The sequence below is a fragment of the Narcine bancroftii genome, chromosome 1 (assembly GCF_036971445.1).
Source record: "Narcine bancroftii isolate sNarBan1 chromosome 1, sNarBan1.hap1, whole genome shotgun sequence".
In the NCBI taxonomy this organism is placed as follows: domain Eukaryota; kingdom Metazoa; phylum Chordata; class Chondrichthyes; order Torpediniformes; family Narcinidae; genus Narcine; species Narcine bancroftii.
Genome location: NC_091469.1, coordinates 115,579,236 through 115,597,080, shown reverse-complemented (window position 1 = coordinate 115,597,080; position 17,845 = coordinate 115,579,236). Strand labels below are relative to the sequence as shown.

Below are 17,845 nucleotides of genomic sequence, written 5' to 3'. Positions count from 1 at the left end.
TTCAGATGTTTTCAGTCCATGTGACTGAATGCGATATACTCCAGGAAGTGAGGGAAAATATTGGCAATGATTTTTATGTCCTCTCTGACCATAGGAGAGGTTACTAAAGGATTGATGAATGGCAAATGTTGTCCCTTGCTTCAGAAAGGTAACAGCAAGAATCTTGGGAATTGCGGACCAGTTAGTCTTGTGTCAGTGGTTTGCAAACTGTTAGAGAGGATTCGTGGGCAGCATTTAAGACCACAATGTTTGAAGCATTGAACTAAAATTAATAGCTGGATGGTGCGGATTCTAAAGCAACGGGGTCATCAATTTCACTCATCTGATGATGCTTTAGAACAGCTTTCTCACAAGAAGCATTATGGGCATTTAGTAGACATGATGGGTTGTTTACAGTGCACTCGTTTGCGTCATCGCTGCAGAGACTGTGAGCGTGGTTGAGCCAGCATTACGAGAGAGTATTGTTACAAGCCCAGAGGACCCCAAAACCCAGCAGCAATAGATATTCACCAAGACAAATGGTTACTTGAACAAAAGTTGCTTTTAATTATCTTTAAACATGAAAACAGGATCAAACATTAACTTAACTAACCTAACTTAACCCCTTCTAATTCTAAGCGCATGTGTATGTAACGTGTGTGTAAGTTTAGAAAAGTTATTTGATTCACAGATCAATCTCACTTCTCACTCCTCCAAGTTCACTGGTTGCAGGCAATTCTTATGCTGTGTGCAGAATTTAACAGTTATTAAGTCCACCAGGCTTTGGTGCTTACAAGGTAAATGGAAGGTTCTTGTTGGTTTCAGAGAGAGATTTGTTGTTTGCTGGACACCTACAATTGATTCCTTTTAATCAGCTACATCAATGTCTTGGCAAAGAAACTTACCCCATCATGGTTTTCCAGATGATAACCTCTTTCTTTCAGATCACCACCGAGTTCTTTTTTGTTTCTCTTATTTCAAGTGAAACATTAGGCAGCCAGTCCTCTCCTCTTGTTTGAACCACAAGGGCTTTGACCAGGCTGAACTAAGCACTCACAACCTGTCTTCCAAATGGGGTTTTTCTACAAGCTTGCCAGCTTGTCCTGTTCCAGTCCCAGCTGAACTGTAGAACTAAACTCTCTCTCTCTCACTCAGATAAAACCAATTGATCCTCTTAGAACAGCCAACTGCACTCAGACAGACTGTGGCATCAGACCCAATCTTCTGAGTTCATTCATCTGTTGATTTCCAAAACAATCATCCATTACTCCACAGCACTTCCAATTAACACCTACTTGTGAAGTCCTTATAGGCATCCTTCAAAGCTCCCCTTGAGTTTAGGTGCAACTCATCTCACTTGTACAGGTCACCCCTTTCCCAGACAAGTTTCCAATGATCCAAGAATTTGAAACCCTGAAATATCTCTTCAGCCACACATTTGTCTGCTACCTGTTCTGACCTTCCATAGGTTGTGGTACTTGGAGCAATCACCTTGGAGGCCCTGCTCTGCAACCTTTTTCCTAACTCCCTGAACTTGCTTTGCAGGATCTCAACCTCACTCTGACATTGGAGCTAGTATACCACATGACCTCTGGCTGCTCTCTGTCCCCCTTAAGAATATTCTGCACATGCTCAGAGGCCTTCTAGACCTGATAACTCAGGAGATAACACACTATCCTGTAGTCTTTTTTTTTTGGCTGCAGAATCTCTTCTATCTGTTCTCCTGACTATGCTCTATCTGATTCACCCTTCTCTTCTGCCGCTCAGAGATTACTCATCCCCCTCACTAGTATCCAAAGGGGTATACTTGTTGCTGATGAGAAAGTGCAGGGTACCCCTGGCCAATCTGCCTATTCCTTTTCCCTCTACTCACTGTGACCCCGCTACCTTCCTCCTACCTCCTAGTTGTGATTGTGTCCTTGTCTATTACCCGCTCAGCCTCCTGAATCATCCAGAGTTCATCCAAATCTGGCTTAATTTCTCTAATATGGCCTGTAATGAGCTGCAGTTGATGAAGTCATCAGGGATATTGCTGGCTTCTCTGACTATCCACATTCTGCAAGAGGAACATATCCCTGCCCTGGCTGCCATCCTCTCTGTCTCTGGAAAAGGAAAGATTGAGGAAAAACCTGACCTTGCCTTAACTCTTGCATCTCCACCTCAGCTCAAATACACTGGGCCATTCACACAATGGCCGCTCTGCTTGTGCCTGCTTCATTTGTATTTCTTCCTACTGATGAGAATGGCAAATGTAATCCCCTTGTTTATAAAAGGTAATAGGGAGAATCCTGGGAATTATAGACCTGTGAGCCTAATGTCAGTGGAGAATATTCTTAAAGATAGGATCTATGAGCATTTGGAGAAGTAAAGTTTACTCAAAGATAGACGGCTTTGTGAAGGGAAGGTCGTGCCTCACGAGCCTAATTGAGTTTTTTGAGTAGGTAACAAAAGAAATTGACGAGGGTAGATGCGGACTACATGGATTTTAGCAAAGCATTTGACAAGGTCCCCCATGAGAGATTCATTCAAAGTCATGAGGCTCGGGATCAGTGGAACCTTGGTTGTGTAGATTAAAAAAATAATTGGCTTGCAGTAAGAAAGCAGAGTTGTAGTGGAGGGAAAGTATTCTGCCTGGAGGTCGGTGACTAGTGGAGTAATGCAAGGATTTGTTCAGGGACTCCTGCTCTTTGTGATTTTTTTTGGAATGATCTGGATGCAGAAGGATGAGATAGTAAGTTTGTGGATGATGTGAAGATTGGAGGAGTTGTGGATGGAGCTGAAAGTTGTTGAAGGTTACAAGTGTATAGACAGGATGCAGAGTTGGGCAGAAAAGTGGCAGATGCTGTTCAATATGGATAAGTGTGAGGTGATGCATTTTGGAAGGACAAACTAGAAGGCCAAGAACAGGGTTAATGGTTGGTTACTAAAGAGTGTGGTTCAAATTCATACATCCTTCAAGGATGCTGCACAGGTTGATAGGATAGTTAAGAAGGACAATGGGATGCTGGGCTTCATTAATAGGATGATTGAGTTCAAGATTCAAGAGGTCATGTTGGAACTCTATAAATTTCTATTGAGACTACACTTTGTGCTATTGCATTCAGTTCTAGTCACCTTATTATAGGATGTGGAAGCCTTGGAGAGGGTGCAGTGGAGATTTACCAAAATGTTTCCTGGATTGGGAAACAAGTCTTATGAGGCAAGGTCAGCAGAGCTGGGACTTTTTACTTTTGAGCATAGAAGGATGAGAGGAGACTTGATGGAGGTCTACAAGATTATGAGAGACATAGATAGGGTGACCAGCCAGTGCTTGTTTTCCAAGGCAGGGATAACAAACATAGAGGACATGAATACAAAGTGAAAGGAGGGAAGTTTAGGGGAGACATCAGGGGTAAGTTTTTTTATGTAGAGAGTTGTGGGTGTCTGGAATGCCTTGTGTAGGATGGTGGTGATGGTTGAAACATTGGAACGTTTAAGAGAATCTTGGATAGGCACATGGATGGAAGAAAAATAGAGAGTTATTGGATGGGGAGGGTTAGTACATTTTTTAAGGAATTATATGCATCGGTACAGCATCGAAGGCTGAAGGGTCAGTACTGTGCTGTAGAGTTCCATGATGAATTGCGATTTGATGGGTCCACTAATGAGTCAGGTCCGCCGATGATCCCTTTTAAAATCATCTCCACAATTTGTGTGGAACTCACTTCTCATGAATTAATTAGTCTGCTTAAGCCTAACTATGCCAGAGAAGCTTAGATTTTTCCGGGATAGTCAGCATGACTTTGTGAGGGGCAGGTTGTGCTTCATGTGCCTAATTGGATTTTCTAAAGAGAAAACAAAAAATTGATGAAGGTAAGGTGATGGGTGTGGTGTATATGGATTTGATTAAAATATTTGACATGGTCCTTTATTTAAATTAAAAAAAAATTAGACATAGAGCATGGTAACACATTACTGTGGCCCACAAGTCTGTGCTGCCCAATTTACACCCAATTAACCTACACCCCCGGTACATTTTGAATAGTGGGAGGAAACTGGAGCCCTTGGGGAAAGCACAAGTAGGCTCAGGGAGAATGTACAAACTCCTTACCTACAACGTGGGATTCGAACTCTAGTCTGGCTCCCATTGCTGGCGCTGTGAAGAAATTGCACTAACTGCTATGCCAACCATACCAATGTTAGACTCATTCACGTAGTTGTGGAATGTAGAATCCATGGATCCGTGGCTGTGTAGTTTTGGAATTGGCTTACCAAAAGAAACAGAGGGTGGTAGAAGATGGAGCGTATTCTGCTTGGAGATTGGTGACTAATGGAGTTCTGCAAGGATCTGCTCTTTGTGATTTTTCATAAATGACTTGGATGAAGAAGTGGAGGGGTTAGTCATTAAGTTTGCAGATGACAGGAAGGCTGGAGGCATTGTGGGTAGTGTAGTAGGTTGTCAAAGGTAACAACACGATCTCAACCGGATGCAGAGTTAGACAGTAAAGTGGCAGATGGAGTTCAATTTGGATAAGTCTGAAATAATGTACTTTAGAAAGTGGAGTATGTGGTTAATGGCAGGATTCAACAGTGTGGAGGAACAAAGGTATCTTGGGGTCCAAGTTCAGAGATTCTTCAAGATCGCTGCACATTCGACAGGGTGGTTAAGAAGGTGAGTGGTGCGCTGATCTTTATTGGGCGGGGAATTGAGTTCAAGCTATGAAGTTGGGCATATTTCAGCTCTATAAAGCTTGGGTTAGACCACTTTTGGAATATTGCTTTCTGTTTTGGTTGCCTCTTTACAGGAAGCTAGGGCTTCACTCCTTAGGTGAGTGGAGGAAAGTTGAGGGAAGATGTCAGAGGAGGTGGGAATAATATGATCGAATTCACACTATGTTTTGAGAGGCAGAATCAAAAATTGGATATATTAATATTACAATTGGGTAAAGATAACTGCAGAGGTGTGAGATTGGAGGTGGCCCTAGTTAATTGGAAGGAGACCCCAGCGAGAAAGATGGTGGAGCAGCAATGGGAGGAGTTAAAAAGGCACAAGACATTTTGTCCCAAAGAAGCAGCATTCTAACGTGATGAGACCACTGTGGCTGGCAAGGGGATTCAAAGACGGCATAAAAGCTAAAGAGAGGGTATACAATATTGTAAAACTTTGTGGGAAGATGAGATTAGAAAGCTTTTGAAAGCCAACAAAAAAACAACTTAAAAAAAGTAAACAAAGAGAGAAAAGCTGAAATAGGATGGCAAGCTAGCCAAAATATTGAGGCCAGAGTAGATATTGGATAATGCTGAGAAGTGGTAATGGGGATTAAAGAAATGGTGAATGAATTGAGTAGGATGTTTGTGTTAGTCTTCACTGTTGTGGACACTAGCAAGTGAGTCAGTGGTTGAGGGTGGGAGGGTGGGTGGGGGTGGGAATGCTGAAGTGAATGTAGTCCTTCTTACTAAGGAAGAGGTGCTTGGGTCTGAGGGTGGATGTCACCTGGAATGATGGACTACATCCCAGGGTTCTGAAAGAGGTAGCTGAAGAGATTATGAACTATTTTCTTAATGGGGAGAGAATTCAGAAAGTGAAGGTTTAAAGGGACTTGGGAGTCCTCATGCAGGATTCCCTCAAGGTTAACGTAAGACCATAAGCTGTAGGAGCAGAAAATAGGCTATTCCAACATGAGCTGATCCCACTTCCAAGCTTTCTTCCCACAACCTTTGATGCCCTGGATAATGAAGAACCTATCCATCTCTTCCTTAAATGTACCAATGACTTTGCTTCCACAGTGGCCTGTGACAACACATTCCACAAATTTTCCACCCTCTGGTAAAATAAATTCCTCTGCATCTCTGTTCACAGTGATGCCCTTCAATCCTCAAGTTGTGCCCTCTTCTTTAGACTCTCCCACCATGGGAAACAATCTTTCCACATCTTCTCTGTCTATGCCTTTTAATATTCAAAATGTTTCAATGAGATTCCACCCCCAACCTCATTCTCCAAAATTCCAACAAATGCAGGTGAAGAACTGTTGAATATCCTTCCTATGATAACCATTTAATTCCCAGAATCATCCTTGTGAACAAATTGCTCACAATATTCCAAGTGAGGTCTCACTTGTAGCTTTTCAAGCCTCAACATCACATCCTACTTTTATATTCTACTCTATGTGAGTGGAAAGAAAAATGTTGAGAAACACTGAACTAGATAAAAAAAATTAAACATGTTGCATGAGGTGAAAAGAAAAAGGCTTTTACTTAAATGTGCTGTTGCCCCTGTTGTGGGGGGGTGGGGGGGGCGCGGGTGGGGTGTGTGTGTAAAGCCCCTGTTGAGAAGGTGTGATATATGTCATGATTGCAGATGGGTTGTTTTACTGGCTGAAGGGCCTGCACTGTTCTATGAATTGTGGTGTAACTTTACTAAACATCAATGTCGAGGGAACGTGTGAAATTAAGTGCACATTGAATGAACATTTTGCATGCATTGGAATAGTTGTTCAATGAAGTATTGGTAAAGGCAATGTGTTCATGGTATTTGTGCACCTCTGTTGGATATTTGAGCTTTTCTTCTGATACCTCAACAATGTCATACATTCATTATTCTTCAAGGATACTGGCCGATTAGGTTTTCTAGACTTTTTTTAAATGATCAATTTTGCATACTTTCAGATTGCCGCTCGAGAACTGAATATTTACTGCCATCCAGACCATAACTTCATGACAGCCAGCATACCAGTTCACAGGCTATTTGTCCATGTACGGCGACTGGTTGCTAAGGGATACAAGGTAGGTGTTCTCAATTTTGTATTTTTCTCCTTTTACAGGAAAAGGGGAAGAAGGAGTCAGTTTAATGTACCCCATGTGTCAACCATTAGAAGAGCAGGAAAGGATGGAGCTGCTAAGCTTGGAGGAATAGACTTCATGATGCGCAAGGTTTGAGTGGGGGAGGGGACAATGTTGTCATATTGCCACATTTTGGAACATGAAATCTTCCAGGGCGATGCTTTGATTCTCCCTCCAGTGACACGCTGAAGATGGTGGAACTGAAATGGGAATCAGAAGTACAAGCTTGAGCCGGTACTTCTAATTGCTGCCTATTCGATAACTTTGATATCCTTGGCTATTGGAAGCTTTCTGAAGAGTGAGATTACAAACAAGATCAAAAATGATGGAAACAGCCAGCATTTTGGATGGTGTCTGGAAGAAGGAATGGTTAACATTTCAGGTCTAGGGCCCTTCATCAGAAAAGTTGATTATTTCCCTTTCCTCAGTTGACCTGCTGAGTGTTTACTTTTTTATTTTTTTTTATTTTCAGATTTTATAACCACTTACAGCACAGAACAGGCCAGTTCAGCCCTATTAGTCCATGCTGTAACAAATCCCCACCCTCCTAGACCCACTGACCAGCACCCGGTCCATACCCCTCCAGCCCTCTCCTCTCCATGTAACTATCCAGTCTTTCCTTAAATGTAACCAATGATCCCGCCTCGACCACGTCTGCCAGAAGCTCATTCCACATCCCTACCACCCTTTGCGTAAAGAAATTTCCCCTCATGTTCCCCTTATAATTTTCCCCCCTTCAATCTTAAACCATGCCCTCTAGTTTGAATCTCCCCCACTCTTAATTGAAAAAGCCTATCCACATTTACTCTGTCTGTCCCTTTTAAAATCTTAAACACCTCTATCGTCCCCCCTCAATCTTCTACGCTCCAGAGAAAAAAGCCCGAGTCTGCACAACCTTTCCCTTTAACTCAAACCTTGAAATCCTGTCAACATTCTTGTGAACCTTCTCTGCACTCTCTCTATAATTTGGTGACCAAAACTGTACACAGTACTCCAAATTTGGCCTCACCAATGCCTTGTACAATTTCATCATAACCTCCCTACTCTTGAATTCAATACTCCGATTTATGAAGGCCAACATTCCAAATGCCTTCTTCACCACACCATCTACCTGAGTATCAGCCTTGAGGGTACTATTTACCATCACTCCTAAATCCCTTTGTTGCTCTGCACATCTCAATAGCCTACCTTTTAATGCATATGACCTATTTAGATTTGCCTTTCCAAAATGTAACACCTCACACTTATCTGTATTAAATTTCATCAGCCATTTCTGAGCCCACACCTCCAGCCTTCCTAAATCACCTTTTAATCTACGGTAATCTTCCTCACTGTCCACAATACCACCAATTTTTGTATCATCCGCAAATTTGCTTATCCAATTTTCCACCCCTACTTCCAGATCATTAATATATATAACAAACAATAGTGGACCCAGGACCGATCCGTGAGGAACTCCACTAGTCACCGGCCTCCAATTGGACAAACAGTTTTCTACCACTACTCTCTGACACCTCCCATCCAACCATTGCTGAATCCATTTCACTACCTCCTTATTTATACCTAATGCTTCCACATTTTTTCCTAACCTCCTGTGGGGAACTTTGTCAAAAGCTTTACTAAAGTCTAAATAGACAACATCCACAGCTTTCCCTTCATCAACCTTTTTTGTAGCCCCCTCGAAAAACTCAATCAGGTTTGTCAAGCATGATCTACCCCTGACAAAACCATGCTGATTACTCCCTATATACCTCCAAATATTTGTAAATACCATCCCTCAGAACACTTTCCATCAACTTACCCACCACAGACATCAGACTCACGGGCCTATAATTCCCAGGTTTACATTTGGACCCTTTCTTAAACAGCGGAGCCACATGCACCACCCTCCAATCCTTTGGCACTACCCCCGTGACCAGTGACATCCTAAATATCTCTGTTAATGGCCCCACTATCTGTCCACAAGCCTCCCTGAGTGTCCTTGGGAATATTTTGTCCGGTCCTGGAGATTTATCCACCTTTATCTTTTTCAACACAGCCATCACTACCTCCTCGGTTATCCTTGTATGCTTCATGACCTCCCCACTACTTTTCTTTACTTCAACTGGTTCAATATCTTTTTCCCCAAGTGAATACCGAGGCAAAGAAATCATTCAAAATTTCCCCCATTTCCTCTGACTTCTCACTCAGCCTACTTTCGCTATCTACAAGGGGTGCAATTTTATCCCTCACTAATCTTTTACTTTTAATGTACTTATAGAAACCCTTTGGATTTATTTTTACTCTGTCTGCCAAAGCCTCTTCGTGCCTTTTTTTGGCCTTTCTAATTTCTTTCTTAAGATTCCTTCTACACTCCTTGTAGTCCTCCTTCAAACTCTCAGCTCCCTGCTCTTTATACCTCATGTACACCTCCCTTTTTCTCCTAACCAAATTTCCAATATTCCTCGAAAACCAAGCCTCCCTATGACTTCCAGCTTTTCCTTTGATCCTCACTGGGACATATCTACTCTGTACCCTCAAAATTTCTGTTTTGAATATCCTCCATTTTTCATTTACATCCTTACCTGAAAATATCTTGTCCCACTCAATACTCCCCTAATCCCTTCTTATTCCTTCAAAATTTGCTCTTCTCCAATCCAGAACCTCAACTTTAGGCCCCTCCTTGCTCTTCCCTAAAACTACCCGAAAACTAACAGAGTTATGATCACTAGACCCAATTTGTTCTCCAACATTAATGTCTGATACCTGACCTAGCTCATTCCCTAATAGGAGATCTAGTATTACACCGTCCCGAGTCGGTTCTTCTACTAATTGATTGAACACATTTAACGAACTCTAGCCCATCCAGCCCTCTAACTGTATGGGTATCCCAATCAATGTGAGGGAAGTTAAAATCTCCCACGATCACTACCTTATGATTCTCACACATATACGTTATCTTTCTACACATTTGTTCCTCTAGTTTTCTTGACCCATTTGGTGGTCTGTAATACACCCCTATTAGCACCCTCATGCCTCCTTCACCCCTCAATTCCACCCAAACAGCCTCACTGGACGATCCCTCCAGACCATCCTGCCACCTCACGGCAGTAATGTCCTCCTTAACAAGCAGAGCAACTCCTCCCCCTTTTTTACCCCCTGCTCTATCACATCTAAAACAAATGTATCCTGGAATATTGTTGCCAGTCCTGCCCCTCCTGTAGCCAGGTCTCACTAATTGCCACAATATCATGACCCCAAGTATCTGTCCATGCTCTAAGCTCATCTACCTTGTTCACTATGCTTCTTGCATTAAAATATAAGCATTTGAGAGAATGACCCTCACCTATATTATCTTTTCTACCTTTTACCCTAATCTTCATCCTACCTTTGTTATCGTTATTATTCCTATCTAGGTGGCCATGCTCCCTTGACACTGCACTCACATTCTGTTCCCCACCCCGCTGCCAAACTAGTTTAAACCTTCCCCCACAGCTCTAGCAAATCTGCTTGCCAGCACATTGGTCCCCCTCCAGTTCAAGTGGAGTCTGTCCCTTTTGTACAGGTCCGACCTTTCCCAGAAGAGATCCCAATGATCCAGAAATCTTATCCCTTGCCCCTTGCACCATCTCTTTAGCCACACATTCATCCTCCACATCCTCCTATTTCTACCTTCACTAGCGCATGGCACCGGCAGCAATCCAGAGATTACTACCTTGGAGGTCCTATTTTTTTAACTTCCTACCTAATTCCACATAATCCTGTTTCAGGACCTCATCCCCACTTCTAACTAAGTCATTGGTCCCCACATGGACCACGACTTCTGGCTGTTCTCCTTCCCCTTGCAGAATGCTATGAACTCGATCACAGATATCCCTGACCCTGGCACCAGGGAGGCAACAGACCAACCTGGATCCCCGATCTAGGTTTTTAAAATCTTGCAAAAAAGGAAGTGTAGTTTCAGAATTGATTTTTTTTTAAAGGAAAAAAATGAGATGAGTATGGAAAATGGACATACGGGTGAGGTGTGGGTGCAAATGATGAGGCATTTTCTTTGGCAGTAATTCCCCCTTTCCACTTGAAATCCTGAGCATAATTGGCTATTTTTGACAATGTTGTTTGACTCTGAGTTGAGCTTTCCTTTCCTCTCCCCACTCAGTACCACTCCCTTGAAACTCATGTTTCACTTTGTCCCCAATATCACTTGGTTCTATCTTCACAACACTGCCTAACCTGCCTCGGTACACAACATTACTAGAGAAACTCAGCAGGTCATGCAGCATCCATAGGAAATGAAAGGGCAATCAACTTTTTGGGCCGTATCCCTTCATTGGGAAATGTCTTGTTTAACTGTCTAACCTGCCCCTCCCTCCACCCTATTCCCCATAGGAACTCATTCCTCTGTCTTTCGATACCATTGTCAGCTAGGCCTTTGTCCAACCGTCACAATTGTTTGAATCTTTCTTTTCCCTTCTGCTTGACCCTGCTTAGATTCTTTTCCTCTGCCAAAAGTGGCTTTTTTTGAATACTTTATTTTCATTTTTTAAAGGCTTACATGTATCAACAATAAAAAAATATTTGGTATACAATTTAGAATTCGTAATCTGATACATGATGACTATAACCTTTCAACCCTCCCTCCCAAAGAAATAGAAGTAATGATTAAGAAAGGGAAAAAATAACGAATCCCAAAGATAATTTAAGAAGGAAAATGGAAAAGACATGAAAGAAAGATGAGAAGATAGAGAGGAATTTTTCAGGGTCCACTCCAGGGGTTAAATTTCTGTGACTTACCTAGATCTCAGGGGCAGTTGATGCAAGATTCAAGGGTGAGGAGGGGCATCGCTAGAGGTTTACACCTATGCTCTGTAAATATGGTTGTCAGATTTTCAAAAATGTGCTATACTTTCTTAAGTTGTAGGTAATTTTCTCAAGGGGAACACAACTATGCATTTCTACATTACAACAGACTATACCCAGGTGGGAATCAGATTTCCAGGTAACCGCTATACATTTCCTGGCCACTGCTAATGCAATCTTGACAAATTCTGTTTGATATTTGGACAGCCTCATTGGACCCGCAGCATTCCCCAGTAGAAACAGTTCTGGGTTTTATGGAAGTCACTTTCCAATAATTTGTTCCAGGGAATTTCCTAGATCTTCTCAAAAGGGTTTCACCTTGGAACATGACCAAGTTGAATGTAAAAAGGTTTCTGTCTGTTTGCCACATCTAAAACATTGATCTGAAATATTAGAAATTAGTTTATGCATCTTTTGCGGCATGAGATCCAGTTGGTTCAAGAAATTATATTGCACCAATCTATATCTTAGATTTATTGTATTAGTCATACTGTCCCAATGCAAGTCCGACCAGTTTTTTTCACCAATGTTTATATTCAAGTCTGGTTCCCAACTTTATCTAGATTTACAAAATGTGCTAAACTTTCTTAAGTTGTAGGTAATTTTCTGTTTTGGGGGTTCCTGTTTGAAGTAAATGTACTTTGCTGAAGTAAGTTTCCTTGTGTTTCCCTTTTGAATTTTGGTAGAATCATTGTTGGGCCCAACTTGTCCCTTAAATAAGCTCTTAACTGGAAATGGCAGAAGATTGCGCATTTGGCAATATTGTATCTAGCTTTTAATTGTTCAAATGATATAAGTTGCCCTTGATCATAATAGTCCTCAATATACCTGATCCCCTGCTGGGACCAGATATCCAAGATCTTATTATCCATTGTTAAATGTATTGATCTATTCTGAGTCATGGGAATTTTTGGAGCTATCCCTCCCTTAGTCCCAATTTGATTACTTATTTTTATACCGGATATTAATTTATATGTTTTAACAGGGGCTTCTTTCTCACCTGAAATTAATTTTGTTCCATTTTGCATATAAAAGCTTCTGCTATCTTTTCTCCCACCTTGTGCAATTCAATTTTCACAAATGAAGGCTTGTGACAAATGTCATATGGCTGCCCAATAATAATTTTCAAAATTTGTGAGTTGTAAATCTCTGATTTGTTATTACCAAGTTAATTTCTCCATGGAGACTCTGGCCATCTTTCCTAATGTATTTATTTAAGGCCTGGAAGAACCTCCGAGGTAATGACATGGGCAGTGTCTGGAAAAGATAGTGTATTTGTGGAAACATTCAATTTTATGCAATTAACTCTTCCAACTAATGTTATTGGAAGGGTCAGCCACCTATTCAAGCCCTCTTCAACCTTTTTAAGCAAGATGGTTGAACTTGTGTAAATTCTGTAAATTATCTGTTCTGATCCCTAAATATTTAATCCCATTTTTAGGCCATTTAAATTGAGATTTCCTTTGACAATGACTATAATCCCCTTCTGTAAGTTTCATAATTTCACTTTTATTCCAATTTATTTTATATCCTGAAACTTTTTCATAACCTTCCAGCTGTTAATACAGTTTTTGTAATAAAGTTCTGTCAGATATATTAATACATTATCTGCAAATAAATTAATCTTGTATTCTTCCTGGTTAACCCTGAACCCCTTACTGTCTACATCTCGCCGAATTGCTTCTGCTAATGGCCCTCTAGCCAAAATGAAAAGAGCTGGAGATAATGGGCATCCTTGCCTGCTAGATCTAGTGAATGGGAATCAAAAGTAGCATTGAAGTGTTTTAACTGCAAGCAAGTTGTCTTATTATTCAATCAAAATTATTTAATTTTGTAACTGATGACCATCTGTGTAAAATAATTCCAAGTGCTTGTTATAAGAGTTTGCAGGAGACTGCAGATTCTGGAATCTGAAGCTAAATGCAGTCTACTAGAGGAAGTCAGCAGGTTAAGAAATGGAAAAGAATGGTCAATGTTTTAAGCTGAAACCCTTTATCAGGTCTCAATGAAAGGTTTCTGCTCACAATATCGACCATTTTTCTCTCCCAGTGATGTTGCTTGACCCGCTGAGCTCCTCCAGCTCATTGTATTTAGCTAGTGGATTTAAAATAATGAAATATTTGTGGTGCTTTAATGACTGATCAGAATACTTGTTAAAATGTGCAGGTTTGTTTTAAAGAAAGTGCTAATTTGGTTGGGAAGTTTTTAACTAAACATTTGATGAGGATAAGATGACTATTCATGTTGGCGTTATGCACTCGAAAATAGAGTTACTAATATTGAAATGTGATAATGACCTTTCCTGGACATGCCATTCCAGATATGATGCAAGATCGTTTCTGGTACTATGAGCTTGTACATCTGATATGATTTTGTACAGCATGCCAATTGTGTCTCATGTTACACCATTTCCCGTTCATTAGGCCTTTAGGGCAGTGGTTTTCAAACTTTTTCTTGCCACTCACATACCATCTTGTGTAATTCCGAAACCAGAGGTGCCCTGTGATTAGTAAAGGTTTGCTTAAGGTGATATATGAGTAGGAAAAAAAGGTTGAGAACCACTGCTCTAGACCCAATTGTTACTGAAATATTTTGCATGTGAAAAATGATCATTGGCCCATTTCCTTTGAAGTTATGAGACCATGCACATAACGAATCAATTAGGTACGATTAAACCAGTGGTTTTCAAACTTTTTCTTTCCACCCACATACCACCTTAAGTAATCCCTTACTTGTCACAGAACCACCTGTGGCATAGGGATTACTTAAGGTGGTATGTGAGTGGAAAGAAGATGTTTGAAAACCACTGCTTTGAGCATTGCAGAGGAAGCTGCAATTCCATGAAAACCAGCACCCTCCACTTCCCCCTTCTTGCACAGAGACACGCCCTACAGTTGTTCCTATTCTGCTGTACTCCCTGTAAGAATTATTATTTCATAGCAATATTGTGCCTACGAATGAAAGTAATGTTCATGTTGGTCATTTTAGTTGGAATTGAATTGCTGCAGTAGCTCAGAACCTTAGCGTAAAAAATGTATTGAGGGTAACGTGTAGACTGAGAATGATGACTGCTCTGTTTATCTTTCAGGTGGGAGTTGTAAAACAGACAGAGACTGCAGCTCTTAAAGCTGTTGGAGAGAACAAAGGCAATCTGTTTACTCGCAAGCTGACTGCTCTTTACACCAAGTCTACACTCATCGGGGAAGATATCCTTTCATTTTGAGCAGATCCGTGGCTTTCTTGTTTTCATTCATGCTGAAATCCAAGGTTCAGCAGAGAAACGGTCCCTTCAGCCCAACTTGTTCAAATTTAATTTCACTGTAGTAATTGTACCCACCTCTACTACTTCTTCTGTCTTCTTTGGCTTGGCTTCGCGGACGAAGATTTATGGAGGGGGTAAAAAGTCCACGTCAGCTGCAGGCTCGTTTGTGGCTGACCAGTCCGATGCGGGACAGGCAGACACGATTGCAGCGGCTGCAGGGGAAAATTGGTTGGTTGGGGTTGGGTGTTGGGTTTTTCCTCCTTTGCCTTTTGTCAGTGAGGTGGGCTCTGCGGTCTTCTTCAAAGGAGGCTGCTGCCCGCCAAACTGTGAGGCGCCAAGATGCACGGTTTGAGGCGTTATCAGCCCACTGGCGGTGGTCAATGTGGCAGGCACCAAGAGATTTCTTTAGGCAGTCCTTGTACCTTTTCTTTGGTGCACCTCTGTCACGGTGGCCAGTGGAGAGCTCGCCATATAATACGATCTTGGGAAGGCGATGGTCCTCCATTCTGGAGACGTGACCCATCCAGCGCAGCTGGATCTTCAGCAGCGTGGACTCGATGCTGTCGACCTCTGCCATCTCGAGTACCTCGACGTTAGGGGTGTGAGCGCTCCAATGGATGTTGAGGATGGAGCGGAGACAACGCTGGTGGAAGCGTTCTAGGAGCCGTAGGTGGTGCCGGTAGAGGACCCATGATTCGGAGCCGAACAGGAGTGTGGGTATGACAACGGCTCTGTATACGCTTATCTTTGTGAGGTTTTTCAGTTGGTTGTTTTTCCAGACTCTTTTGTGTAGTCTTCCAAAGGCGCTATTTGCCTTGGCGAGTCTGTTGTCTTCTGTATACTTGTTACAACTACCTACCATCGTCTGTATGATTAAACTTGCCCCTCGATCCACTTTAAACCTTTCCAATCTTGCCTGAAACATGCTTTTTCATGTTAGACTCTCCCATCCTGGGGAAAAAGATTGTGACTATCCACCTCATCAGTACCCCTCTATAAGGCCTCCTTCAATCTTCGCTCCACAGAAAACTAGCTAATCCAGTCTCTCCTTTTTACTCAAGTTCACGAGTTCCACCACCACCTTTATGAATCTTTTCTGCACCCTTTTCAGCTAAATCATGTTCTTCCTTTAGTAAGACAACCAGAAATCCGAACCATCCTGACTCTTGTACTCAGTGCTATCTCTTTTTGCTTATACCTGATGAAGGTCCCAGGTACAAAATGTTAGTTACCCTTTGTAGTGATATGTAATTACACCACTAGGTCACCAGGGGTCATTCCAGTGACGTATATAAAGCAGTCCAGAGCTATAGTCTAGCCTTCCAGGTTCGTCTTGCAGAGAGACAAGACCTCTTAGTGTACATATTAGTTTATTAAAGCTGTCTTACACTCACACTGGTGGTGTGGTTATTGTCAATACACCCTTTACTTCCTATGGATGTGGCATCACTTGCTGAGTATCTCCAGAATGTTGGTGTAGTGCATGGTATATATTCTACCCTGATTTAACTTCCCAAAAGTGTATCACTTTGCACTTGCATTCTATTTGTCGATCCTTTACTCACTTTCCTAGTTGAAAGTATTCTGCAGGTCACACAGCATCTGTGGAAGTGGAATCCACATTCACTCTTCAGATCATCAGAACTTGAATGAATTCAAGAGGGTGCAGGTCTGAAGAAGGGTTGAGGCAGCAAAGATGAGCAGGAAAAATTATATAGAGCCATGAACATTGCAGCACAGATAAAAGGCCATTCAGCCCTTCTAATCAGTGCTGAATTATTATTCTGCCTTGTCCCACTGACCTGCATGCATTCCACATCTCTATACCCAGTTGAGCCCACATTACACTTCAGGAGGCAGCTCGTTCCATGCTCCTAACACTCTCCGTGAAGAAATTTCCCCCTATTGTTCCTCCTAAGCTTCCTCTTTCATCCTTCACCTGTGTCGTCTGGTTTGTATCTCGCCTAACCTCAGTGAAAAAAGCCTATCTACATTTACTCTGTCTCTGCCCCTCATAATTTTATAAACCTCTTATCATTCTTCTTCACTCCAGGGCATAAAGTTCTAACCCGTTTAACTTAGTTGCTCAAGTGCTGGCAACATCCAAGTGAACTTTCTCTCCACTCTTTCCATTTTATTGAAATCTTTCCCATAGTTAGGTGACCAAAACTCCAAACAATTCTCCAAATTTGACCTCACCAATGTCTTGAATAACTTTATTGTAACATCCCAATGCCAAAAGATCTCTCCATGACCTTATCAATCTGTGATGCCACTTTGAGGAAACTATGTTTCTGTATTCCCAGATTCCCCTGTAAGCCTTGAAAGTCTTTCTTGCTGTCAACTACACTTCCAGTCTTTGTGTCATCTGCAAAGTGGCTTATCCAATTTACAACATCATTATCTTTATCATTGATCTAGATGATGAACAACAATGGACTGAGTACTGATCCTTGAGGAACATGCCTCCAATCAGGGAGGCACTCACTCATCCACTGCTACTTTCTAGCTTCTCCCATACAGTCAATATTGAATCCAATTTACTACCTCGCCAGAAATACCAAGTGACTGAACCTTCCTGGCTAACCTCTCATGTGGGACCTTGACATTTATGTAGACAACATCTACAGCCTTTTCTTCATCATCTCTCCTGGTAATCTCCTTGAAAAACTCTTATCAAATTGGTTAAACACGACCTACTAAGCACATAGCCATATGACAAAAGTTGTTGTTTTTCTTAAGGCCTTAAATTTATAAAATGTACAATTATTTAGATTGTGTGAGAGCCCAGGTTTTTTGGACCCTGAATAATATTTTGGGGTCTGCCACTGTACCATGGGACCATGATCACCACACCTTTATCTCTGCTTTAACCTTGATCCTGAAAAATAATGTTAAATAATCCAGAGACAGCAAATTCAAATAAATTGCATTGATAATTTGTTT

General features: G+C 41.6%; 1 protein-coding gene across 1 annotated transcript in view; it reads left to right on the top strand.

Annotated features, from left to right (window-relative positions):
• Positions 1–17,845, top strand: part of msh3 (mutS homolog 3 (E. coli)) — a 340,568-nt gene that overhangs the window by 34,322 nt on the left and 288,401 nt on the right. Inside the window, exons 5-6 of the mRNA XM_069936474.1 lie at positions 6,625–6,741; positions 14,726–14,843. Of these exons, the coding sequence (XP_069792575.1) occupies positions 6,625–6,741; positions 14,726–14,843 (235 nt within the window). The remainder of the gene's footprint in view (positions 1–6,624; positions 6,742–14,725; positions 14,844–17,845) is intronic.